Consider the following 27,670-nt stretch of genomic DNA (forward strand, 5'->3'; position numbering starts at 1 on the left):
ATATTTATATTTTTAGTTTGTACCCACTTTTAATTTGCAACATTTTTTTTTTGATTTGTAGTATTTTCTTTTTAGTTTTATTTTGTACCCATGTATTAATTTCTTTTAGGGCCTACAATTTTAAAAATTCATTTGTACTCATAATTTTTAATCTTTTATTTGTACCCTAATTTATTTATAATGTACCCATTCTTCTTTATTAATGTACCACTTTGTTATATGTGAAATGTACCAATTTTTTTTGTAAAATGTACCAATTTTTTAACATTATGGATACATTCTTTTGCCATTTATTATTTCTTATTTTTACATAGTTTTTATCCATTTATTCAATCAAAATGTTCGAATCTTTTTATTATAACCATTTCTAATAGTATTATAATGAGGGATTTTAAATTTACAGGATTATAAATCTCATAAAATATCAAACAATTAACGTCAAAACTATAAAAATATAAATATTAATAGTAATATAATGAGGTGTACAAAGTCAAGGGACCTTGATCAAACTTTAAATACTATTAAGGTTTTAATTAAAGAATGTTAAGGATTAGAGACCACATCCAAAGTATCTCATTTATAGGTTATTTGCCATCAGGTTTGACTTATTAACCAAAACGATTGTACATCGAATGAGACGTTAGCTTGGTTAAATTTATTTTATGCCTCCAGTGCACGAGGACTTGAAATCCATTGGAAAATATGTGTTTGTCCAAAGCCAACCATAAGAGAATATAAAGAGGTGCATAGTAGGAGGAGTGGAGTGTGAAAATCATTTCCCAGAAGAATTTGGGAAAATTCTAATAAAAAAAACCTTGGAAAGGAAAATACTTTTAAGATAAACCTAGGAAAGGAAAATACTTTTAAGATAAACATGATAGATTTTTTTTTTTTTGGGACAATTAAACAAAGCGTTAATGAGTTAAATTGTTAGTTGTTAGGGGGAGGGAAATCGGTGAAGATCAAACTCACATCAAGATGCATAGACATGTTTGTTTTCCACAATTGCGGTAAAGCGCCCTTTACAAAAGCAATTTAATTTTAGTCATAGCGGACTCTAATAATTTTTCACTTTGGAATGTAGTTTTGAAGGAATTTTTTTATTCCTTGGCCTCAGAGGCCATTACCTTCCAAACCTTTTACAATATGCCTTATTGTTTTGCTTCTTGTATAATTGACACCTATGGGTTTTGTTGTCTTAGCTGCGAGGTCATGGACTCACTCAATATTCTAATCCCATGATCTATTAAATAAGTCATTATGTGCTTCACTAAGCACTATCATGTGTGTGTGCTTCAAATGATGTATATAGCTTATTGACAAAAATATTACTATTATATGTAAGGGTTTTTATTGCAAATAGTTTCAGAAATTGACCTTCACCATCAAAACGATTCCTGAAATTAAAAATCAATCAATGTAGTCTCTGAAAATAGGTGTCGCAAATCAATGTGGTCCTTTCATCACAATTCTGTTAAAAATTCCGTTAAATGATGATATGACACATAAAAAGGGCCCTACAAGATTTACGGATTTTTATCACAAATGGTCCTTGAAATTGAAAATCAATCAATGTAGTCCTTGAAAATAGGTGTTGCAAATCAATATGATTATCCCGCCACAATTTTGCAAAAAAAATTGTTATGTGCTATGTGGGTTTAATAATTAATTAAAAAAATTGTGTAAATACCTTTTTGCACAATGAATTTTTTTTTCCTTATAGTAGGGCCTACTTCAAAGAGAAGGCATAAAGCTTAACTACGGCCTAAGAGGGGGTGTGGAAATAATTTTCAACCAACAATGGACGTACCTCGGTTATAACCTCATTATCTCAAGGTAGACCTCGTAGTTCTTTGCATCACCATACCACAAGGGAAGCGTCGAACAAGCTCTCCAAGATTAAGGTTGTGAGGATGTTGATCGCCTAAATGTTAACGATGATGTCCCAGAAATCCTTGCCAATGGGCCAAGCCGCCACCAAATGTGATCTTGATCCAGGTTCAATTCGGTGAAGGGTGTCGAAGTGTGTAAAAATGGGTGTATTGAGATTTTTTTTTTTTTTTTTTTTTGAGAATAGAGAGCGAGGTATAGAAATGTGGACTGGGATGAGAGGTGATTGCAGGACTGGGTTTTTGGGTTGACAATTTTTTTATTAACTGTTAAATTATTAAGCCTATTTGTATTTTTTTTTAAATTTAATTAGACTTGTGTAAGCCATTTATGTGTCACATCAACACATAACAGAATTTTTGACAGAATTATAACAGAAGGACTACATTAATTTGAGACACTTACTTGCGGGATTACATTGATTAGTTTTTAATTTAAAGGGCCATTTTGATGTCGCCGGTCAATTTCAAGGACAATTTGTGAGAAAAATGACTTATGGGGCCCATTTATATGTCACATCAGCACTTAATAGATTTTTTAATAGAATTGTGACATAAGGAGCACATTGATTTTGTGACACGTATTTTCAGATACTGCATTGATTTATTTTTAATTTTAAAGACCATTTTGATGGTGAGGGTCAATTTCATGGACCATTTGTGATAAAAACCTTTATATGTAAAGGTAAAGACCCTTTGGAAAGATAAAGATTGGAAAAGTAGATAGCTAGGGAACGACGGCAGAAAGTTGGAGGAGAAATTAGGCGAGGGCTTAGGAAGGGGAAACCTAAAACAAGTGATACCATATAGTTCCTTTGACTGTATTGATGTCACAATATTACAAATATATAAACAAGTTAACTGCCTTAAGATACAAGTCATTCTAAGCTCACGGAGATTTACAAAACCTAACCCATTAGGATTCTCATATACTAACAAAAACAATAAATAAGTTGTAATAAAAAGAATCTTCGTGCATCTTCAACACGAAGAATCTTTCAGTACGTGCAGTGAGAATCAAAATTAGAATGGATCTAAGTTACCCGGTTTTTAAAAGATCATCTTTTAAAATTTTGAGTAAATTACACAAAATTACCTCAACTATGGGTCGCACCACAATCTCATACATCATGTTTTAAACATTGCAATGTCATATATTGGACTGAAAATAGTGACATCTCATAGATTGGAGCTTCAGTATCATTACAAGGCAAAATGCACGAGACAAGAAAAATACCAAACTGAATTAAAAGAAAAGCTTTCTGGGAGACGGTTTTGATGAAATGGTAGAGGACGACGTTGAGGACTTGAGGGGAAGCGGAATCCCCCTGCTTTCTTGACCCCCTGCAACCTTGTCAAGCAGCCTCGCCGCCTTGGGGTCTGTTAGTAGAGTCTTCTGAAATGACTCTGAAAACCCTGTTGCAATAATAGTCACATGAATCTCTCCGGTGTAGCGGTCATCCACAACAGCCCCAAATATTATGTTTGCAGAAGGATCTGCCAAACTTGTCACGACCTGAAATAATTTACAATAGTTTGCAGACTATATTAGACTAAGGAAATGGAAATGTAAAGGTAGGACAATGCATTCCTCAATATGGGGAATGTATGATGAGAATCCTGAGGAGCTGTTTTGAGCTCGCAAATTACTTTTTCCCTCCATAAAACTGAAGAGAGCACTTTTCAATATTAGTCAAAGCTCTCATTAGATTAAAATGGAAGCAGAAAATTTTCAGGGTCCCCTTCTTCCGTAAAGATTAAAGCATAAAACTCTGATGTTACCTGAGAAACTCTGTTGACTTCCTGCAGGGTTATGTCCTTTCCTCCTGTGATATTATACACAACACCAGTAGCTGATTGAATTGAAGATCCAATCAGAGGAGCTAAAGTTGCCTGTTCAGCTGCTTCTTCTGCACGGTTTTTACTGGAGGAAACACCTACTCCGAGCATTGCAGTTCCTGAGTCTTTCATGACTGCCTTTACATCTGCAAAATCCACATTTACCAGTCCGGGTATCTACATAAAAAGGAAACAGCAGTTTAATTTGCCTGAGATAATCAGAAAAAAAATTGTGGTACTATAATTTAATTCAGTACAAAGAGATGAAAATAAGATTATTCTGAGAACGGGATTAGTTTCAGCATCTTTGTCCTTTTGTATTTGCAAATTATCATGTAGTTCACCAAAGATAATATAATTTATAATAGGGCAAGTCTATAAATCAAAATAGTTCTCCATATATTTGAACTCTGACATGTTTCAGCATCTCAAGATAGCACTTACTGTGATTATGTCAGAAATTCCTTGCACTCCCTGACGTAAAACATCATCAGCAAGAAGGAAAGCATCTTGAAGGGGTGTCTGCTCATCAGCAATATCAAGGAGGCGATCGTTCGGTATCACTATTAGAGTGTCAACATTTTTCTGCAGCTTTTCAATGGCCTCGAATGCCTGGAAGAAGCCAATGAATGCATGTAAGATTACTCCCCAATCCAGAGACTGCATAATGGTGGGGAAATCCAATGATAATAAATTTTAGTTTACTTTCGATTATGTAAACTAAAAAACTTTCAATTATGTTCAGATCTAGGGAACTTGGATATTATTGTAGTTGGACAACTACCGGTAACAGAAGTACTAGGGTCAGTTCCAATTTTGGTTAAATTTTAATTGGTCAAATGTTACTATGATCTTTGATTTTTTTCATTTGCTGTCCTAAATAAATGACTTTAACCAATGTAAAATGCAGTCTCATAAAGCAGGATTAAAAAATACAACATGCCACACCACAGAACAGTTAACTAACAAGATGTGAACGCGAAGTAGTAACTATAAGATCATGGTATCATTCAAATGTCAAAGCATACTTGGGAAGGAAACATTTGTTTTTATACAATTCTGGCAAAGTGCATAAAGCAATTATCAGCAGAGATCCATTTGTGCAGCTACAAAAATTCAAGATATAGATGAGGACCAAACTGACACCTGCCTGCAATGATCTTTTACGCCCTTCAAAGCTGAAAGGGTAGGTAACCACACCAACAGTCAAATAACCCGCCTCTTTGGATATCTGGGCAACAACAGGAGCAGCTCCAGACCCTGTTCCACCGCCCATCCCAGCTGTTATAAAGACAAGATCTGAGCCCTTTAGAGCATTAGAAATAGCCTCCTTTGACTCTTCAGCCGCTTGCTCCCCCAAAAGTGGATTCCCACCAGTACCTGCATCTCTATCAAATCCATTAAAGTCAAAAGGCCTCATAGAAAATACAACAAATCATCACCAGTGATACCACCAGTGATACCATAAACACCAACACTTCAGGTGTAGATACAAAATATGTTACTACACTATAGTATATGAATGCATAAATCATGCCCAACATATATGCACACCCCCATGAAAGATTTTCCCAAATCGAAAGCAGAGTGCCTGACCTAGCCCACGAGTCAAAAGCTCCCCAATCTGCAGCGGGTACTCGGCAGCAGACTGCAAGAGTGCTTGAGAATCCGTGTTTATGGCATAGAAATCAACACCCTAATGTCAAAAGAAGCAGCAAAGCTTCAGGAACCAATTAATTGCAAGTACTTGCCAAAGAATTGCTAGTAGCACGTTCAGAAAAATTCCTCTTTAAGCCTAAATTGCCAATTCTCGACGCCATACTACAGTCGGTTACTCAGAAAAGTCAATCCAGTACCAGCAACAAGTAAAGAAATTTAAATTCTCAGGTTCTTAACAACTAAAAACATATTTGGGTTTGTAAAGTAAACACAATTACAACAACACACTATTGTACTGAACATATTTATTCATATTTACAAATGGGATTCAAACATATTTATGCATAATTCCAATCTCAGTTACACAAACAGAGAGAGAGATAGAGAGAGTACAGGGAAAACCCACATGTAAACCGCTGCCAATCATGCGATTAACGGCATTGTTGCCGCCTCCGCCGACCCCAACTACCTTAATCTTGGCCGATTCCATGGGAGCAAAGGAACAGCTGACAACCCCGAAACGGTGACGCTCCCATGCGCTTCTTCTTTTGCTGTTCAGAGGAATGCACGTTCTGAGGGAAGGCAGTGGCTTGTTGTGGTGGTGAAATGCTGCGGGAATTGAGGACGACGTCGTCGAGATTAGCTCGTTCGGGTTCGTCCATGCAGCCATCGTCGTTTTCGTGTTTGCTTCTCAGTGTCTCACTTTCACAGATATACAAATGGGGGTTTTGGGTTTTTTAGGGTATTACAAAATTAGAAATTGAACCGTTTATGTTAGCAAAAAGTAAAGAAAAATCCCATGCCAAGAAAACCGCATCCAAAACATATAATTATCCAAAACTCAAAGTAAAGATGAACTTAAACTGTGAAACTTAACGTGAATACCTCATATGTAATTATACGATGAAGTAAATCAAATTAGACTTTGGTAACAATCTTTAAAAGTTTTAGGTGAATTGTAAGATTTTTCTTTGTGCATGTGAGGTTGTGTCGCATCAAAATGTTTATATGGAAAAGAATGTTTGTAACCTCATTACAATACACAGGAGTGAAAGTAATAACAATATCCCTCCCATCCTTACCTCCCATCCTTACCTGCATCATTTGTGAGATACAATAATGAAAATAAACAGTATGATACACTGAACCTGTTCCACTTTTATCTCTACCAAAAGTTATCTCTCTCTCACTTTTCTATATTTATAACATAAACAACATTAATAAAAAAAAAAGTTATCACATTTATCTTTCTCAAGGCCCCCAGAAGAGTGACCTCCCGTGACGAGCCCTCCAATTGGTCAGCAATTTTAAGGGAAGAAAAAAGGTGGGCATCGTCTAAACTTCAAAGCTTAGTAACTAACATATTTACAACTCTTGGCTAAGCAACATTAAGAGAACTACGCATGTAAAAGAAAATAATACAAAAGCAAATACATAAACAGTCGATATAGTTCGATGTATGGAGATTTTTTTTGTTAAAACGAGATTCTTTTTGTTAAATTTTATAGCGTAGACTTGTAACTAGAAGCATGACATTGAAACGAGATTCTTTTTGTTAAAGGCAAAGATAAAAGAACCTTGACTATTCAAATGTGAATAATGGGCATCAACTTGAAGGTATCAATGTATCACTTGTAAAGAACCCAGTGCTGAAGATAGTTCAAAATTCATAACTGAGACTTGGCTATAACTTATTCCATTTAACTCATATTTATCCGCTTTTGAATGTCTGACAGTGAATTCTAAAATGAATGAGGGTACATATAACAATTCCAAACAAATTCGACGTTTAAACTCCGACATTTACATACTAATCCAACACCATAAGATACTAAAAACAGTCAATTGGACTAAAACTTGATGTTCTCCGGAAACAATCCATCATCCCACCGGGAAGTAACCAAATGAGGCGATATATATGCTTTTCAAAATGCAACTTCACTCTCCTTCATTTAGAATAGGGACTATGAGCGGTTTCATTTGTGCAAGATACACAATTGCCCACCTAACAAAACCAAAGATTACACAAATATGATGTCAGGTAGATAATTAAACAACTGAATGCAATCTCTCGAGCTACACACTAAGCCAGAAAAAAAATTGATTGATATTCATCGAAGAAACTTCATCCCACGAGAATTACACAGAGAAATCATATCAAAGTTTAGAAAATGCGTAAACTCAAGAGGCACCAATTCATCTAGTCTTTATATCTTTATAGCAAGGCAGGAGCGCAAGAAGGCTGACTCGAATAAGCATTAACTTATCATGATAGTCAATGACAAACTCTAGCAATCACTGCACCACATAACTGTCACCATTGTGCAGTCCAACTAACAAAAGGAATAATGGAGGGGTTTTTTGTTCATTTCACTTGGAAAGATGATAGCCAGCACAAGTACATTACCATGATGTGACACGTTGTCACTGGCATGGGTGGATTGGCTGTTACAATGAGGGAATGACTATACAGGCTAAGTTCTAAGCCCCTCCAAGGAGGATTTTCTGTATGAGGCATCCAATCCATGAGCTACACAATAATATTCTCACTTTTCCCACAATCCAGACGACGACTTTGTGAAGTTTATTTGGACAATAAATTGGAAATAATTCTCTCATCGAGCATAACTGGGTGTTCTGGATCTAGAGTCTGGACCAAAAATCTTATGTTCCACCAACTATTAATTATCAAAAACCTGGTTACTGATGACGAAGAAAAAGATATACGATATATATGTTACAGAAGAACTTACATCATCCAACAGCAGATCGTTGCTGTAATAACCAATGTTAGATGGAACCTGCGTAAGAATATAGCATTCAGTATTTTGCACAACCAAGCATGATTGTATCTTAAAAGAAACTGCAGGGCATTTTCTCAAACCACTCTTACATACTGAATGATAAACTTTCTAGACTGTTATCTTGAACGACGATATCATATTCGTAAGACTACTTATCCTTAAAAATGCTATCACTTTAAACAACATTGGACAATCCGAGCCGAAGGGTCGTGGAGCCCCCCACGTCAGTGGATTAGCTCTAAAGATGATCCCTGGTGGAACGAAGGTTCTGAGTCACATTTACAATTACACATGAATCGGTTAGTTCAACGACAGAAAGTCTCAGTGAACACTTAGAAACCATTGAGACTAGACTACCCAATGATACTTAAAAATTAGCAAATAACTAACTAAACAAGTTTAACCAGTTTGCACACAAGTTCGTGAGTATCGAAAAGCTTGGCTCTTTACATTATGAGAAGCGCATAACTCTCCAACATCAGATATCAACATAAATGAGCAGTGACATAATCAATTTACTTGGAAAATAGTACTTGCAAGCAAAATTACATGAGTAAAAATTCATCAGCTCCCAAATACAAAACATTTTTGGGATCTGCTTGATCAACAAATTCAGAAGCTAGATACGTTTTGGTAAATAAAATAAAAAAAATACAAAACAAAATTTTGAGGGATTTAGAGAGCAAAAAAGTGAAATCGGATGATGGGGAAACTTACAAATTAGCAGAGGGTCCTCTGTTGCAGCAAATTCTGGTACATAAGGACGCAATGATTCCAATCACAGCGAAAATTAGGGTCGTAACTAAGAACCCCATGTTGGATTTCTCTTCGATCTTGATCCACACAACCACAAAAGTTCAATTTCTGCAATACAAGATTGAAACAAGAAGGAATTCGAACGTGATATAGGGTTTAATAACTTAATTTTGATAAATAAGAAAAAAAATGAAGGCCAAATGTTTCAGCTTAAAAAAATTGAAAATGGAAACCTACCGGCTGTTTGGCTACCGAGAAATGTGGAAAAAAAAAATTAGAGAGAGAAAATATTTGGGATCTTATATTCTATTTTGATTACTCTGGACGCTGTCGTTTGGAGGAAACGTCTAAAGTGTAAACAGTGCATTGTTGAACAGGGCTTTGTGAACCCTCCGATTCTCCCAAGTTTTTTGTTTTTATGTCAAAATGGTCTCAAAATTTTTATTTGAACTCATGTTTTGTATATTTATATTCACTTAAAATTTTTGAGTAAATTGTTACAAAAATTTAATAAAAAAACAAATAGTATAAATGTTTTACTCTATTACACAATTACTGTTAGAGACCAGATGTAACTAAATTTGAAACTAAATACAATTTGTGAATACAAAATTTTAAAGTAATTTTTTTACTCTATTCTAATTAATGTAATTTTAATAATAAAATATTTTTGTTATATTTTTTTTAAATATTAAATACTTTTGCGGGCAAGATTTATATATATATATATATATATATTATTATTTTTTTCTTTTAAAGTTTACCCGTCAAAAATTTTGTTGGCTTAAATTTTTCTTTTTTTTTTTTTTTTTTTTTTGTGTAAAATTAAACTTTGCCCGATTAAAGAGTTTGGCCGGACATGTTAGGTTCGTCGAACAAAATTGGTCAATGAATTTTTGCACGACGAAGGTATCGTTAGAAAATCAGTTTGGCAAAGTACTTTTGCTTGACAGTTTTTTATTTTAGTTTGGCAAAACTTTGCCTGGCGAAGTGTTGTCAGGCAAAATATAAGACGACGAAATGTCATTTTGCCCAACTAATTTCTTTCATATGGAAAAGGTGTTTTTGTTGTTGAAGCGAAAACAAAATACTAAAACTTAAAAATAAAATATCTAAATATACGTGGTCTCTCCTTTATATTTTCTACTGAGCATAATAATGTTGAGAGAAATTTTATTTAAACCCATTAATTCTCCTTTCTAGCCTACTTAACTTTTTTATCCCATGAAATTTCCATGTTGCCATTACATACAATTAATAAAAATGGCAAATTTAGGGACGAACCCATTTTTACTTTATTTCAGTAGAACTACTTAAACTATCTATTAACAAAATTTTCTTTATCAACAAAAAAATATTGAAAAGACCAAATTAACTTTGTCAATAAAACTATTGAAAGTAATAAGAACAAAAGTTATGGTCAATATAGTAAATTACTATTTTTTTTAAAAGCCTTCGGCGGAGGAACGGACGTATTGGGGAAGATTGGGTTTCGACTTGTCAGGCTTCTTTTTTGTGGAGAAAATGAAGGAGATGAGAGGTTAGACGAAAAAAAAAAAAAGAAGAAGAAAATGAGTGAAAGGAAAGAGTGAGTCAAAAAAAAGGGAAAGATTATAAATAAAAACACAATGAAATATTATATTATATTACATTCACATAGTACATTTTTTAGTTATTTAACATCCTCACAATAGTTTTATATTACAACAGTTTTATTTTACAGCAAGCACCAAACTAGCCCTAAACCTGGGGCAATGCTTAAGAAAATCCCGACGGATCCATGGTCCTGCATATTACAAGTATCATGTCAGTAAGTAATAATAATGCTGGAGTTTGACGTGAGGGAGAAGAGGAAGAAGGGAATATCATAGAGTAACAGAGAAAGCTACAAGACCTTGATATGTCCTCCGAACGTCGTTCCTTGTTCAAATTCAACAACCACTCGACTGAATAATTTCATCTTCTTCTACGAATTGACGGATGAGGTCTGAATTGTCAAAGAAGGAGGTCCAGCACTGGGTCATTGATTGCTTTAGCTCCTCCACTTCGTGCTTGTATAAGAGACGAATACCGGTATCCTCGACAGTCAAGCCTGGGCAAGTATGATAAATTCTCGCTAGTACAAGTTTTATGTCCTTGAATTCTGCCAGGCAAATTCGGGGTATGTAAGTCAGCCAGATAAATCCACGGAGATGCAACCACTTGAATTTCTCTTTAGTTGTGGAACAAAAGGGAATAGGGTTCAAGCAATACTCCTCAGTACTTAAGTGACACATAAATTCGACAGTCATTTCTGAACCCCGTTTTTCAAGGGTAGCAGTTGGAAGCTCATGGACTGAAAAAGCAGCACATATCACAAATCCCCTCCAATTATCATCATCATACAGACTCTGAGGTAGTTCCAGTCCGATCTTGGATGACTTACTAGTCTGATTTTTAAACCATTCTAGAATTTGCTTCTGAGGGAAAAAAAAGTTGTATGGTGCGGAAGGATTGAAAAGCTTCAAAACAGATATTGTATGTCCTTTGAGACTGAGAATGGCCTCCTCCCAAATTTGAAGCAACACCACAATACTTTTTTTCCACGCAGCAATATTACAGCTTCCATAGAGTTGATTCTCAGCCATGATGTATAACCGTCTATCCAATGATTCTGAATATCTTTCCGCATCATGTTGTCGGATGGAATCCCTATTTTCCAAAATATAGCGTTTGGAATGGACAAGTATATGGTCAAGTGGTTCCACAAGGACTTGCTTTTGTTCGAGATAGCACATGTAGTAGTGCAATCTTGAAGTGAAATCTTGTTCATGTACTTGTTCTTCAGGACCTGAGTTCAGAAGCAGATCTTGCCAGAACAATTTAGAAAGTTCCCAGATTTCTCTGCATTAATATTCCACAGAAATATTTGTTAGATTGAAAATTAACTTTGTGATGCATGATGACAAATTGTCAGCGCATGAAATTAAGTATAGGGGTTTTATATTTAAACATCACTATCGGCGTTCACCCATCACTTTTCTTTATTAAATTTTTTTAACTGATTAAGACTTCTTGTGCTTTCTTGCCCGAAGTCACACACAGACTTCTTGTGCAAACAACTAAAATTGTGGTATTTAATCCTACGATCCTCATTGAGGCTTCAAAAAGTAGATACAGGAGAAAAAAAAAAAAAAGAGAAATAACAAACACACACCATTTTTAGCCTCTTACAAATCTCAAAAGAACGAAAGAAAAAAAACTCACAAACATGATGCATGATCACATGGACCTAGCAGAACCCCCAAACTCATACTCATGTCTGCTGAGTGCAATCCAAACCCAAATCAGCCCCAATTGTTTCCTCTCATGCTTTTTAGGCCCCAAACTCATACCCATGGAACATGGACAAATGCGCAGAATGATATGTGGGTGTGGATGTGATAGTATTAGAATAGGAGCAATTTTGGGAGAAAAGACGAAAATATCAAGTAAAGTGTGGGGTGAATTAAGATACGAGTGGTGTTTAAATATAAAAAATTCTAACCTGAATTGAGGTGGTGTTTAAATAAAAAATAAAAAAAAATTCTAACCTGAATTGAGGTACTAGTGCTTCACGTTGAACCGTCAAAGCTTCACGAAGTGGACTTTCCACCATGTTTTCAACATATGTTCGTGCCTGCACATAAAGTAGGTCGAGTGGTCCCTTGAATGTGCATTCAGTTGCTAATGCTTTGATTAACTCTTTCAAGTCTTGCTCATATGCCAGACGGCTCCCACACACTTCGACTTCCACGTCTAGGGTACTGGTTCCAAACAAAGCGCAAACACCTTGACATTGATCCAACTCGTGTTGTGAAAAACAAACACGTGGGATGTGCAGAACAACTAGTTGCTTTTGTCCAAGGTTGTGTATTTTGATGCACCTATGCATTATACGACCTTCAGGGGAACACAAATCAACATGGAGCCATGCAGAATGGGGAGGATTGTTGTAATCAGATGAAGACCAGGTAAGGACAACATATAGTTCGAATCCTACCCATCTCCTGTCATCATATAAGTGTTGAGGAAGGTGACAAAGTGCTACGCCTCCAGCATAGTGATGGATGAACCAGCGTGAAATTATAGGATGAGAAAAAATAAAATGAAAATTCTTCTCGCGTCCATTGCATCCCTACACAGTACATATATAATTAAACTTTTAGTGAGAGGGGGAGGGGGAGAGAGGGAGGGAGGGAGATATAGAGAGAGAGAGAAAGAGAAAGAGAGAGAGACCTCATACAGTGCTGAAAGCAACAGCTGTAACTCCCCATTTGACTGCTCGATGTTAGAGTAAGTAGTACTTTGGCTACTGCTGCCTTGATTTGAAGTTGAAGTTGATCCTAGCTCTTGTAGATTAAAGCCAACTACGGTCACCTCACCAGAGCTGTTCAGTTCCCTTGCCCGATCCAATATTCCCTTACAATGTCGACCAAAATTCAAATTCAGATGTCCATTAGCAGATTCTGATAAATCGCGAACAAACGCTGCAGCATCTTTTTGGTATATTAGTTGTAATGTGCACCCTTTTACTTTCAGATCAGGTCTATTTGTTGAAACTGAAGCTTTAAGTAGCCTACTTTCTGTACTCAATTGCCGTTGCCTGCCTCGTGGCTGATAGCAACAAAGTCCATACGACCCCTTTCTGAAAGTATTAAACTTTTGAAGGACTAGAGGATTTTCCAAGGTGCTAAAATGGCAAAAAGTGTCTTTCATTTCCCAACTGTTATCAAAATCTTCCTTCACGAGAAGTTCAAAAACAACAAACAGGGCAAACCCTATCCACGTGCTATCAGATAGTTGGATGGTTACAGAATCCCGACTTGAATGTTTACCACACCAGTCGGGAATTATAGCACTGTGAGGAAAACGCAATTCAAACGACTCTTCACTTTTTATTCGCTCCTGCAAATTTGAAACAGAAAAATCAGACGAAATAAAGACGTAAGTGTGGCTATATGATACAAAATGAGGAAGCTTGCTAGATTGAAAGATCAATGTGGTGAGTGAGTACCTCAATGTACTTAGGAAGGTGTGTTTCAGAATGGTCTTCTGTAATTGGAAGTGGAAAATGGTTATAGTCTTCTTTCTCTTCATTTTCGGAAGGGTTTCCACAATCTATGTGACAGAAACCGCCATCAGCCCGTATTGTCACATTACTTGAATAATTTTTCAACATTGGGCACTCACGAGCATATACATGTGTTATCTTGGATGGAAGAGTTTTTGGTAACAACTCTAGATTTCTGCACCTAAACAAGGAAAGTCGTTTAAGCTCAGGAAGTTGAGAGATGCCTGCTGGTAAGCTCACAAAATTGTTTTCACTCAAATCCAAATACAACAATGAAGATAAGCAGTCAATATCATCAGGGAAGGCTCTTTCCTCAAGACCGCATTGACTTAGATTTAATCTATACAATGAGGTCAAACCTGAGAAAGAGTTAGGCAACTGCAAACCCATTTGCTCATCTTTACATCTATTTAAACATAATAGTTTAAGCTTATTCAGACGTGAAATGGAGGAGGGAACTTTTCTTATGCCGCTGTCACAGGCATCAAGCTCCTCCAAATGTTGCAAGTTCCCTATGTTCTCAGGCAGTTCAACATGCGAGCAGCCAGACAAATTGAGATCTTTCAGAGATGTCAAACTACCAAGGATGCTTGAACGACTCAAATGAAGGTTCTTGCAGCCTTTCAGATTTAACAAAATAAGACCTCTCAACTTCTCGAATGTTACCGGCAGCTCTCTTATAGCTGTTCCATCTAAATAAAGTCGTGACAACTTTTCCATACTTCCCACAATCTCTGGGAACTCAGTGAGTTTTGAACAGCCCGAAAGAATAAGAGTTTTGAGAGATCCCAAGCTGATAGGGGGAAGGCTCTCTAGACTTTCACAACCCTTTAAATTCAATGAACGAAGGTGTTGGAGGTTCCCAATTGTCGGGTGAAGCTCTAATAATTTCACACAGCCTTCAAGGATCAGCTCCTCTAGATTTGGGACCAAACTGAAGTCCAGAGTCTTTGTCAAGCTTTGAGAGTTGGAAAGATCGATTTGCACCAAATTTTCCATCAGCGGAAGCTGTTATGAGATATTAGGAAAGGAAAAAAAAAAATATTTTAGCCTGAACATCTTCCTCCACTAATTCTGCGCATAATTTCACCGCCAGAAAAAATAGGTATAGTAAAGAGTGTCTTACCCTTTCATTCCATAGCTGCTTAATGCGGCTGTTAGGCATCTTGAGTTCAACGAGCTGATGCGGTCCAAAACTCGATGGCAGGGATTCTGACGGATAGTCATGCCATTCCAAAAGCCGTAACTTCTTAGAGAAATATTCAGGGCATTCAGAAAAGTTTGCATTACAAATCTTCAACAATCTTAGGTTGTACATTTTTGAGAATGGGTCAGCATCCAACTTTATTTGTCTCGTCTCAGGCAAGCATAGGAACATGCCTTCAACAAGATTTGTTCCCTATGCCAAAAAGATAAGGTTCAAAAGTTAGATATATAAGCAACCTGGTAAGACAAAAAATTAACGAAGTCTTATAAACACCTATAAAGGTATATTGGATCAATTATATAACCCCTTAATTGAATAATTAACTCACAAACTAGTATTAATACTTACAGTATTTTCTGTGAGTACTTCATTATGCCACGACTCTTTGTCTTTGTAAGCCTTGTTATTAACCCACAACCTACTACGTTTTCCCAGCTCTTTAGGAAATTCTTTGACAACAATTTGTCGACCCGTTTGTTGTAGTAAATCATGCATCCACAGTTTATTGTGCTCAATTGTAATTAGAGACTTATCAACGAGGTCAAGTATACCATTGTTAGGATAGAAGCCACAACTTTCTAGTATCTTTTTAACACGAACTTCATCCTCTCCATTGAAGAAGCACGCAATGTCTAAAAAGATTTCCCTTTGTGTGTTCTCTAATCCACGACAACTTATTTCAAGCACACCATCAATGCCTTTTTCAGGATACTCTTTAAGTTTATCCAACACTTCTGCCCAATCTTTTTCCTCATTCAAGTATGAACCTAGCACTTGAAGAGCCAATGGGAGGCCACTGGCATACTCGACAAATTTGTCCGACAGGTCTTTATAATGATCATCTGCAGCATGACTTTTCTTAAAGGCTTTCCGACAGAAGAGCTGAAAAGCTTCTCCAGGAGTCAGTTTCTCAACCTCGTATATTTTGTCATCATTTACTTGACACTTCTTTAAGGTCGTCTTGTCTCTGGTTGTTACAATGACTCGACTTCCTGGACCCAACCAAGAACAATCTGCTAAAGCTTTGATCTGTTCAAAATCATCAACATCGTCCAGGACTATGAGCACCTTATGGAAACGGAGTCTTGCACTTAACAGCTCTTTCCCTTTAGGGATGTCTTGTATGCGATCATCTTTATTGCTGTCTGGCAGAGTCTCAAAAAGATAATTTTGCAAGTAAACTAGACCTCGGCCATGTTTTCCGCATTCCTCTCTAACACGGTCAAGAAAGCATATGTGTTTAAATTCCTCACTGCTCTCTAACACGATCTTTTCAAAAGCTTGTCGTGCCAGAATTGTCTTTCCTATGCCCCCAACTCCCCATATCCCTATTGTGCGAACATCATCATTGGATAATGGCGCTGGATCAAAGCACAACTGCATCACTTTCTTTAGCCGACAATCTATTCCAATCAAATCCCTGTTTGCACGTAACGGTTTCAACAGATCTAAAATCTTTTGAGCAATGTCCTGAATAATTTCTGACTCATAAGACCTACAAAAAATAATAAAGCATTTTTAGTAAGAAGTCCCCATCAGCCATCAACACAAAAATGGAAAAGGAATAATGTGTGATGAGTCCGAAAGAATAGTTTTTTTTTTCTATCTAGACCCTGCAATTATCCAAGTTCACCCCACAATTTTTTATCTTTTTATTTTCTGAAATCCAATTTCACTCTTAAAGAAACCAACAACGTCCCCTACAAGGGTAGATATGAGGAATTAGAAAACGCATCTCAAGGGCATTACAAAGGTATGTGGTAGAGATTTGTAAATGATGCCTTCCAAGTAGTCATTTGCAAATTCCTCGCCCGTTGTAATGTTATGCATTTCTCATGGTGTGTTTGGGGCGAGGAACTTCCAAATTCCAAGGGATTTAGGCATAAGTAATGAAAAAGTGAATCACATAAAGTTTGATTGAAGTGATTAGAAACGCAGCATGTGAGCATTACAAACATATGCTAACATACAAACATAAACCCACTTGCATATCATCCGACCTAACTAAAGGAGCAAATACATAAACGGATAATATACCTATAAATAAGATGTTAAAAACAAATAATGGTGAGAAAAAAAAAATAGTGTGAATCTATCTAACCAATCATATCAAGATAGTTTGCTTATGAAAAAGAATAGTTTACTATCTGATAAGTGAAATCAGGATAGTTTGCTTATGAAGTGAAATTTCTTTTTGATTATGCAGATCTCAATCTAATTTTTCGTTATTTGCAAGATAGATCCAAGCAAACTATCTCAATTAAAGAATACAAGCTAGTGGATGAAGTGGAATAATGCATGGGGTGTGTTGTGTGTATGCTACTATAGCTGAAGGAAAATTTTTATAAGATGGCAATAAGGCCAACGATACTTTATGGAACAGAATGTTGGGTGGTCAAAAAGCAGCATGTGCAAAAAATGAGTGTAGCAGAGATGAGAATGCTTCTTTGGATGTGAGCACACGAGAAAGGATAAGATTAAGAATGAGGATATCCGAAAAAAAGTATGAGTGGCCACAATTGAAGATAAAATGAAAGCAAATCCGTTAAGATGATTTGAACTCATGAGCCAAAGACCTACAGATGCTCCGGTTAGAAGATGCGACTATAAGATGAAGGCATAGGGCAAAAGGGGTAGAGGAAGACATAGAAAGGCTTTGAAAGAGACTATAAGAAAAGATATGGAGTACTTGAAGCAAACGAAAGAATTGGTACAAAACCTAGCCCAGTGATGTTTTAGAATTTATTTGGCTGAACCCTAAGGGCCAGTTTGGAATAATTAGTTGTAAAGTAAAGCAGATCGAGCATTTGGTTAATTGTATTTTAAAAGTGTTGTGAGTATGAAAAGTAGTGTAAAAGTATTTTGGTAAATTTTAATGTAAAATGTTGTAATTGTATACAATGACAAAATGGACATGGTACGTAGTAGGAGTATGAACGAGGACAACAGTGGCTAGGATGTTGGTTGCAGTGGTGATTGCAGTGGTGGCGATGGTAGCAGTAATGGTGGAGGTATGGTGGTGGTGCTAATAGTGGGATGTGGTGGTTGGGTGCAAAGGTAACAATGGTGGTAAAGGCAGTGGTGATAGTTGTGGTTGTGGTGGTAGCTTTGGCGGCAATAGTTGTAATGATAGTGGTGACTATGGTGAAGGGTATGGTTATGGCGATGGTGGTGGCAACAATTGTGGTGGTAGGTGGTAGCGGTCACTTTACTCTCTAAGGCTTCGTTTGGCAATTCGGACTGTACTAATTATTTCAGTTTAATCGAATAAATAGTCATCGGATGATAATAACTAAATTAGTCGGGTGTTTGGTGTGGTATCGGATTAATTTGTCTATCGGATAACACGTCAGACTATAATTGTGCTTGATAAATTGGCTACACTTATGTGGAAGAATGAAAGTATTTTATACTTATGTGAGTTTGCCATTTTAATTAGGCCTAAATGTCAAAATGGTCCCTGTGTGATAGCAATATGGCCAATTTAGTCCCCTTGTTTTCGATTTGGCTAATTTAGTCATCGTGTTTGTGTCTATTAGCCAATTAAGAACATTTGATTCAATCACTTTTAAAAAATTCGTAAGAAAAATTATATAAGATATAATTACCTTTTCTCTGTACAAAAAATGCAAATCAATGATAAATAACACATATAAGAGATAAAACTTCCAATCTGAAAAATAATTAAGGTTGCGACATAGAAAAGAGAGGGGGTAAAGTTAGGGAGGAGGTGAGGGAGTTGGGAGGAGAATAATTTTTATTTCAATTTTTAATTTTATTTCATTTTTTAAATATTTTAAATGAAAAAAGTTTATAATAATTTGTAAATTCCTTTATAGAAATTAGATGAAAATATGTGTAATTGGCTAACGGAGATGATCACAAGGACCAAATTGTTCAAATTGAAAACATATGGACTAAATTGACCCAATGACTAAAACACAGGGACCATTTTAACATTTAAGCCTTTCAAAAAATAAACAGAGTTATATTTTCTTTGACGGAAAATAGAGTTACATTTAAATTAGGAAGATATATTAGGACTTTTATTTGGAAACGACATATTGGAATAACCAACACAGAGAGGTTATAACCCACTCTCTCCATATTGCCCACAATTACTCTTTGATAGGAGGATTATTATATATAAGATCAATTGGTTTATTTCATCATGGCTTGTTTTCTGTTCTGAATGCTTGACCGATCGATTGCCTGGGCACTTTGGACTACAGAAGGAGAAGATCAGTTGGTGTATTTCATCATGGCTTCATATAAAAAGTTTTTCCTTATCACTTACAAATCTGGAAATCTATATAGTAAAGTTTATGGAATGTGATACAAGCATTTAACTTGTTATTTCAAAATTAAATGTCTAACATAATTCACGGCATATATTGTTATCAAAACAGTTCAGATATACGATTACTTCATTGAGAAGAGAAGTGCGTACCTTTCTTTCTGAATATGCCATCCGGAGATATTCGACACATGCTTTAAAGCTTCCCTCCACCTTTCCACCTTCCCGATTTCGTTCTTGAAATCTTCTTCATGCTTAGCAAGGGCCTTGCCAAAATTTCCTGTTCTTTGCTTTCTTACCTCAGATGGATCAACGTAATAGAAAACTGGAAAAATTTGAAGCCCCTTGTCTTCATTGCACTTTACAATATGCGCAAGCTCATCTAAACACCACGTTGAAGAAGCAAAGTCATCTGAAAGAATGACGACTGCCAACTTCGATTCCTCAATTGCCTTCAAGAGTTCTGGTTTAATGGTCTTTCCCCTCTCAAGTTTATCGTCATCCCGAAATGTATTGATTCCTTTCCTTTTCAAAGCAGTGTACAAATATTTCGTAAACCCATCGCGGGTGTCCTCGCCCCTAAAACTCAGGAAGACCTCATGTACGCATTCAGGGGTTGGAGGAGATGAATGTGCCTTTTGGGTTCCCATGCAATCTGCTAGAACTTCCCCATGCTCCATTGGTGTTTGGGTTGAAAGAGAAGAAGAATATCCATAAGGCTAAGAAGAAGAGAAGGAAGAAGAAAGAGGATAAATAAGATATAAAATTATGAACGCGCTGGAAGACAGTGGAGTAAATTAAGTAACTTACTGGCTAGCTAGGTCGATAGTGATACGAATATTAATTTGTATAATTAAGAGGAGAGGTTTTGCTGAACTATCTTTCTTTTCTTCTTTAGGAGAGTTTGCTGGACTACGGCAGTTCTCTTAGTATTACTGCGAAACGACGCTTAAATTAGTTCATGTATATCATGTGAGAATAGTAAATAGGTGAAGCTTTCAAAATACCATAAAATACCTCTCCCAACTCAGAATTCTTTGAATCAGTCAGTTTAATTGAAAAAAAAAAAAAAAAAACGACGTTCAAAGTAGTTGATGTCGCTGTAAAAAATAAAATAACAAAAATCAACCACTGACTTCATCTTTTCCTTAATTATTTTAAATAATTTGTAAATTAATTTATTTAAATAAAGAATAAAATAATCAACATAAGATCAAGACAAACAAACAAGAGTCAATTGGTAGAGGTGCAAAGACACAGTTGATAACAAAATAAATAAATATATATATATATATATATATATATGTGCTTTTTACAAACGATAAAGTTAATTGGTTAATAGTTAACTGTTAGGAGAACAAAATAAGTGACAATTGAACTCATACCATAGTGCACATGCATAATTCCTTTATGTCACTTGCAATAAAGCTCCATCTGCAGAATTTGTAAATAGGTAAATATACAAAAATATGCCCTGCTCTAATTAATAAGAACTAGCAATTGTACAACATTATGCATGTGCTTATACAATTTTAAAAATAAAATTTACAAAGATAGAATATAAAATAGTCGCTAAAATCTTTTGGTGACGACCTTCAAACTATTGTTTTGTCGTTGAAAAGGATGTTCATGTATTTTGCCACTGTTTTTGGATAACTATTTTGTCACTAAAAGTTTATTTTATTTGAGAGAAACGTGAAAGAAAAAATAATAACAACTAATATGAATCATGATCACCTGGCTGGGAGTTAATTTGATAATTTTTTTACTTCATTGACAGAGTTAACTTTATATTTTTACTTTCCTTAAGTTGACAAAGCGATTTTGTTAATAGGTAATTTAGATAAAATGATAAAACAAAGTATCAAGTCGAATTTTTTTTAATAACAAAATATCAAGTCAAATTTTTATAATAAAACAAAGATAATGAAATAACATAAAAATATAGAAATGTTATTGACAAGGCTTATTGTATTGAAACCCACATATTGTTGAGTACAACTCACATCCTTAATACACCCCATATTTGCTTTTTTAATTTAAACTTATCTTAATACACCCCATTTACTTTCCTATATACCCTCACACCCCACACTCTCACCATATAACTTACATTTTCTAAGTATACCCCACTTTTCAAATTTTAACGGCAAATACATAAGGTCATCCAAAAGAACCTTCGGTGTAAAGCTGAAGCTGGTGCGGTTTCGAAATTTTTTAAATTTTTATATTGGAGTGGTGCCGACAATTGTTTGATTATTTGAATGTGTTTATCCCATCATGTTTCCCTATCCCTTCCATGGAAAGGTGGAAGGCTGTGGGTATGCTGTACCAGTAGATGAAGAAGATGATTTTCACAACAATGGATGAGGAAGATAAAAATCCAAAAAAACAGCAGCTATAGAAGTGTTGAGCTTTGTATAGAGTAAGAGCAGTGGCACTGGGTAATGGGGATTAAATAAATATTAGGGTTGATGATTATTCCTCTTCTTTTCCTTTGATCGAATCATGGGAATGGATTTAGTTATTGAATCATTTAATTAGAGAAGAAATTAGGTTGTTACGCTGCTTTTAAAATCAAGGGATCTTTGTAATCTAATATGGCTAAGGTTTATTAGGTGTGATTCTCATCATCAATCATATTTGTTTTTAATGGATATCATTCATAACGCAACTATATGCATACCGATGTCGTTGAAATCACTAAAACAATGAAAATACAAAGTCTTACCTTATGTAAAGTTTCCGAAAACGTTGATTTCACATTTCATTCGTCAAGAATAATTTTTTCAATTAACACGTTTGTAGTTTCATTAATTATACAATGGAGGATGAGAGTGGTTTTGAGAGTTGAAGAAGATAAATAAACTTATAAGTTTTGTTTAATGATTAGTATAAAGCCCATATTAAAGTAGTCCAACTAAAAATAGCCCAAATATAATAAATTATGATTTGTCAATTTTACTCCTAATTTTTTTAGGTTGAGTTCCAAATTTTCATCATTAATGGAGTTCATCGTTATTTTGCAGACCTTATTTCTCTTTCAAACAAAAATATAGATCCTCATGCTATTTAATTTATATTTTGTATTATTTCGTTGAAATGTGATCGTCGTTATTATTTATAGTGTATTCGAGGTACTATTTTTCAATTTTCATCGTTTGTTTCTTCAAAAAATAAATTTGAAATCTGCATTCTATTCAATAATAATGACGGGTCAGTGTTTCTGGACTGTAAAAATAAATTGTTTCTGAATTTTAAGTAAAACCGTTTCTGGAATCTAAGTCACTGTTTCTAGAATCTAAGTTACTGTTTCTGGAATCTAATTTACTGTTTCTTGAATTTAAGTCATTGTTTCTAGATCCAAATGAAATAAACACGCTGTTTTTTTAAACATAAGTTAGAAAATAAATGGTGAAATTCACTATTTGCATTCAAAGCAAAATAAGCATCATGTTTCTTAAACATAATCAACTAATACATGAAAGAAAAAAAATAGTCAAAGGTTAAAACATAGACTGTTTCTGGAATTAAATCACTGTTTCTAAAATCTAAGTCACTGTTTTTTAAATTTAAGACATTGTTTCTAGATTTTGGTTCTTTTCTTTCCAGTATTTGTTTGTGCATAGACAAAACAAATGTTATATCTGATTTTTCTTTTTTCTAGAAGCAGTGTTATGTTTTGGGTTATCCAAAAACAGTTTTATGTTTTAGTTCTTTTTTTTATCCAGACACTTTTTTGCTAGTTTCTGCTATTAAACTTTTTTGATGGTTTCTGCCATTAACCTTCTTTGAACTTGTTTCGACAGCTTTGTGCTAATGAATGCTTCATTTTTCAACTTTGATTTGGTTGTTTTTGAAATGGGAGAATTCGATTTGATAGGAAGACAAAGAGTTATTATGGGGGTTTCATGTTGGGTTGAGGTTGGTGAAAAATCAAGATAATATGAAATCATTTAGAGCTATTCACGAAACTGTAGATTTGTAGTGGGTTGGGTTTGTAAGTTTGACCTGTGGACTATCGTTTTGAATGGTTTTTTGTTAAACTTTAAGTTCTTTTGGTTAAATAACATTTTAGAATAATTTTTGATTAAATATTTATTAGCTCAAGCCCTTTCATTAAAATTTCCTTTAAAAATTTGTTAAAAATACATACAAAGTGAGCCTTACACTATGTGTAAAAATTGTCGGGTCCCCCATCTCTCAACTCATATAATATAATTGTATGGATATGTATGTATATTATAAGCACAAGTAGACAGTCACTCAAATAGCAACAGCAGTCAGGCAGTTACTAATGTTGGGACAGTCTCCTTTACGGAAGCTGTCGGCAAAAGGATAGTCAAACACGGATTTTTGTATGGATTTAAGGGTGTAAAATTTAGCATGAGAGTCCAATTTAGAATAGGTATGTTGTTTCTATAGAAAATCGACTCTCTTGATCCCAAATGAAGACCCTCTCCAATGTGGGTTTCACATTCTTGGTGCACCTTTCTTTTGTTTTGGGTATCTATTTTGTTTTTCACCTGTTTTTTCATCTCTTTTATAGGAGCTGTTGCCAGTTCAGATATCAGTAAAGAAAACGACCAATAACACAAGAACTGCACAAAACAAAATAACACAAGAACATGCCTGGATTGTAGATCTATAAGTTTGTAGAGCTGGGAATTGCCGATCTGGGCGCTTGCACATGCGTTGGATAATGTGATGGGATGAACTGGGTTTGCAGATCTACGTCCTCCAGGTCGAGAGGGGTGGGCAGCGTCGATATTGGAGTTCGTATGAGAGGAGGATGTTGGAGAGAAGCAGATAGAGAGGGAGAGAGAGCAGATTGAGACGAGGGAGATGATACTCAATCTTGGGTTTGAGAGATGGACATGGAGCTATATATTTATAGTGGATGTGAAAGCACTGCTCAATGGAATTACAAACCAAAAAAATATTATTATTATTATTTTATTTTTTTTAACAAAAGAAGGTAAGAGAAATGTGTTAAGCTTCGTAATAGGCTATAATTCAAATTTATTTTTAACAAGAATCAAATTTTAATATTTTTTATTTACAAGTAAAGAAGAATACTAATACATAATAGATTGTAAGTGGCAACCAAAAGAATAATTAACAGTTGTCAAAAAATATAATTAACGGAAAGTAGCAGTTGAAAATAAAGAATCCGGATTCTCACCGAATCTAGGAATCTATGAATCGTGTCTGTTCATTATACATTTTACAGTTAATAATTATTTTAAATATTTTTATTTAAAATTAAATATAAATAATAATTAATAAAAAATTATCATAATGATAAATAGACATTATTTATGGATTCTTAAAATCTTTACCAAAAGAATCGGGGGAATCTTATTGGGAAAATAAAAGTACCGTAATTAGTGGAAAGCAACACCGAGGACACGAGTATTTGAAAGATAAAACAAAAGCCATGTCTGACAAGCACAGACATGCCACGAGTATTTGAAAGATAAAACAAAAGCCATGTCTGACAAGCACAGACATGCCAGCCTATCAGAAAATTTGGACGCATATCACAGGTCCGATACGCGCCGGCAGTATATTGTTAAGGTTAAGTTTTACATGGTTCTGATTGGGTTTGGGATTCAATTATATCGTCCAATAATATTTGACAAGCAAAACCGAATGCTTCAATTATTTATCCTGACAAATCCTTAACACCGCAATCCCTTAATCAGATCTGGGTTTCGGATTAAACTTTTGGAGTCTTCTACTTCTAGACATGCCATCGCAATCGATGTTTCATCTTCTTCTTATATTTCTTCAGCAGCTAGCTCTCATGGTGATTTGTTGGTAGGGTTGAAGAATCATGGTGCTTGATGGTGGAGATCTGAAGGGAAGAGGAAACAAAGGGGCTGGAAAAAATCTGGATCTTGAGTTACGAGAAAAGAGAAATTGATACTTGATGGCTTCAGGTGAGATGAGGAAAGAATAGGCGAGCGCTTGATAGTTTGGTATTACTAAAACTGCTCAACTAGCTGTGAAACAATAAAGTATTTGATAAACTGTAATAGTAAAATAGCTCTGAAATAAAGCTGTAAAGTATTACAAGAAGAAAAAATAGCCTTATCGTGTTTAATAAATTTTACGTAAAATAGCTGCAAATCTATGACAAGACAAAAGGTTTTTTTTTTTTGTCGAACGATACATTTTTTGGATTAAATATTAAGAGTCTTAACAAAACATTATTGGTATTGCTCACTTTTAATTTTAAGAATATTTTTACTCTAAAAAATCATTCATGATACTATTCACCTATAACACATTTTTGTCCTTTTGGTTAGAACTTAAACTTTTCATACTATTTTCATTAGTTTTCCTTTGAATATTTGATTAGGAAGTAGGCGAAGTTCGAACTCAAGTCGTGATACAATGGCAACACTCCACTCTGTAGATCACCGCTTGCCAAATCTTAGATTTTCTTTTTCTTTAATCCTATCCTTTTCTTCTTTTTTCATTTTTTTTCATTTTTTTTATTTTTTTTTATTTATGTCAAAAACTTTCTAAAGCTTTTCTTCATCTTTCGTCATTTTCTCTTTTTTTTTTTCCTTTCTTTTTCATGCTGCTAAAAATTTCTAGATTTATGAACACTATTATATACTCACACACAAAGTGTGTGAATTTTATTTTTTTTTAAATTAAAGGAGATAGGAATAGAATGAGATAGAACGTGAGCTTAAAGAGAGAAGAGAGAGGTTTTTATTTTATTTTTTAAATAGATATAATAAAGTCATCTCTATGTGAGGTTTAAAAAAAAAAGTAAAATTTTATTCTGTAAAATTACGTTATTATCTTTAACCTTTTGGTTATGATAAAAATAAATTATCTTTTTACCTTCTTTTTTGTTGGACAAAAAGAAACTTTATTAAATGTAGTTTAGATATCAAAAAGAAAGAGCGGTAGTGATAGAATCATAGGTTTGTGCTAGGGTTGCAAATGGACGGTATGCAATAGTTGCAGGTGGCGGTGCAGGCTACCGAACGACACGAGACGGATCTGGAAATACTAAAAAGAATCGATGAGATCATGTATTAGTAGTATATCACGTGTTTTTATATAAATCGTGAAAAGTTTTATTTTTTAAGTTATTAATTTTTTAACATATATATTCTATAATTTATATAATGACACGTGATTTACCATCTTGTGTATCGTTTACACTAAAAAATCTCTCCATGATATGCTTGTTATTGCAACAGTAGATACTGTCAGGTCTGCTAGATCGTTGGCGAGTCAGATCGCAGTGTGGTGGCAGGTTTGGTTAAGCAATAGAGGCAGGTCGAGGTGTTCAAGTAGGCACTGGCGCAGGAAAAAAAACCAAAGGAAAACTAATGGTAAAATATTTGAAAATTTTAAGTTTTAACAATAAATGTAAAATAAAGGATAAAATGAATAATATAAAGATTGATTTTTTTAATGTAAAAGTATGATTTTTCGTTAAAATGAATAGCACTGAGAATTTTTTATTAAAGTTCCCAAAAAACAAGTTTGGGATAAAAAGCCAGTTTTCCAATCTTTTGCTGCTTCGGTTTTGCCTCAGTTGTGGGGAAAAAAAAAAAAGGAAAAAAAAAAAACCACAAGTTTTAATATCTTTATCAAACATTAGAAAGTTGAGTTCAAACATCATTCTCTTAACATACTACGTAAGATAGAGTAATAAGTTGAGTTCAAGCTAGCAGTGACTCAACTTGAGCATATTCATCCATAAATAAAAGGAATTTGAATGAAACATAACTTATTTGCATGATATTGGTGGGGGATAGCACTTCCTCTAGCTTGTTTTCTTAATTTGTGAACTAAAATCTATTTTCGTTATTTAATTTTTGTTTCCAATCTTTTATTGCTTCGGTTTTTTAATTCTTATTACCCTTAGTTGTGGAAAGAAAAAAAAAAGAAAAAAAAAGGGTTTTAGCATGTTTATCAAACACTAAAAGATCTCATCTCCTTTTGGTATCCGCTTTTCAAAAAACGTCAACATTACCAAGAAGGTACTAAATAATCTTTTATAATAATTCAATATTACGATTTGGTAATATTCATCTTTTTTACCAAAAAATGAAAAATTTTAAGTTGAAAACCTATAAATAACAAATTCGA

General features: G+C 34.6%; 3 protein-coding genes across 4 annotated transcripts; all 3 read right to left on the reverse strand.

Moving 5' to 3' along the window:
* Positions 1-3,046: 3,046 nt before the first annotated feature.
* On the reverse strand, positions 3,047-6,147 carry LOC103935596 (cell division protein FtsZ homolog 1, chloroplastic-like). The gene is made up of 6 exons (XM_009345365.3): positions 5,794-6,147; positions 5,325-5,424; positions 4,879-5,108; positions 4,173-4,340; positions 3,672-3,905; positions 3,047-3,405 (listed from the first exon to the last, which is right to left on the reverse strand). Exons 1-6 carry the CDS (start codon positions 6,055-6,057, stop codon positions 3,136-3,138), a joined length of 1,266 nt encoding a protein of 421 aa, XP_009343640.2. The 5' UTR covers positions 6,058-6,147; the 3' UTR covers positions 3,047-3,135.
* A 920-nt stretch (positions 6,148-7,067) lies between these two features.
* On the reverse strand, positions 7,068-9,339 carry LOC103927007 (V-type proton ATPase subunit e1). The gene is made up of 4 exons (XM_009335902.2): positions 9,185-9,339; positions 8,909-9,055; positions 8,141-8,188; positions 7,068-7,392 (listed from the first exon to the last, which is right to left on the reverse strand). Exons 2-4 carry the CDS (start codon positions 9,004-9,006, stop codon positions 7,326-7,328), a joined length of 213 nt encoding a protein of 70 aa, XP_009334177.1. The 5' UTR covers positions 9,007-9,055; positions 9,185-9,339; the 3' UTR covers positions 7,068-7,325.
* Positions 9,340-10,548: 1,209 nt separating this feature from the next.
* On the reverse strand, positions 10,549-20,980 carry LOC103927013 (TMV resistance protein N-like). Of its 2 annotated transcripts, none has more exons than XM_048564226.1 (10): positions 20,929-20,980; positions 20,354-20,478; positions 19,697-20,217; positions 15,595-16,741; positions 15,166-15,438; positions 13,983-15,047; positions 13,205-13,873; positions 12,520-13,103; positions 10,842-11,830; positions 10,549-10,733 (listed from the first exon to the last, which is right to left on the reverse strand). In XM_048564226.1, the coding sequence occupies exons 3-9, from the start codon at positions 20,191-20,193 to the stop codon at positions 10,879-10,881; spliced, it is 5,187 nt and encodes a 1,728-aa protein (XP_048420183.1). In that variant the 5' UTR covers positions 20,194-20,217; positions 20,354-20,478; positions 20,929-20,980; the 3' UTR covers positions 10,549-10,733; positions 10,842-10,878. The 2 variants fall into 2 exon arrangements, with proteins under 2 accessions (XP_048420183.1, XP_048420182.1); XM_048564225.1 differs by having other exon boundaries at positions 19,697-20,262.
* Positions 20,981-27,670: the final 6,690 nt, after the last annotated feature.

Source organism: the organism of the source record quoted next, unplaced genomic scaffold, assembly GCF_019419815.1.
Source record: "Pyrus x bretschneideri cultivar Hongxiangsu unplaced genomic scaffold, Pyrus_bretschneideri_v1 Contig38, whole genome shotgun sequence".
In the NCBI taxonomy this organism is placed as follows: domain Eukaryota; kingdom Viridiplantae; phylum Streptophyta; class Magnoliopsida; order Rosales; family Rosaceae; genus Pyrus; species Pyrus x bretschneideri.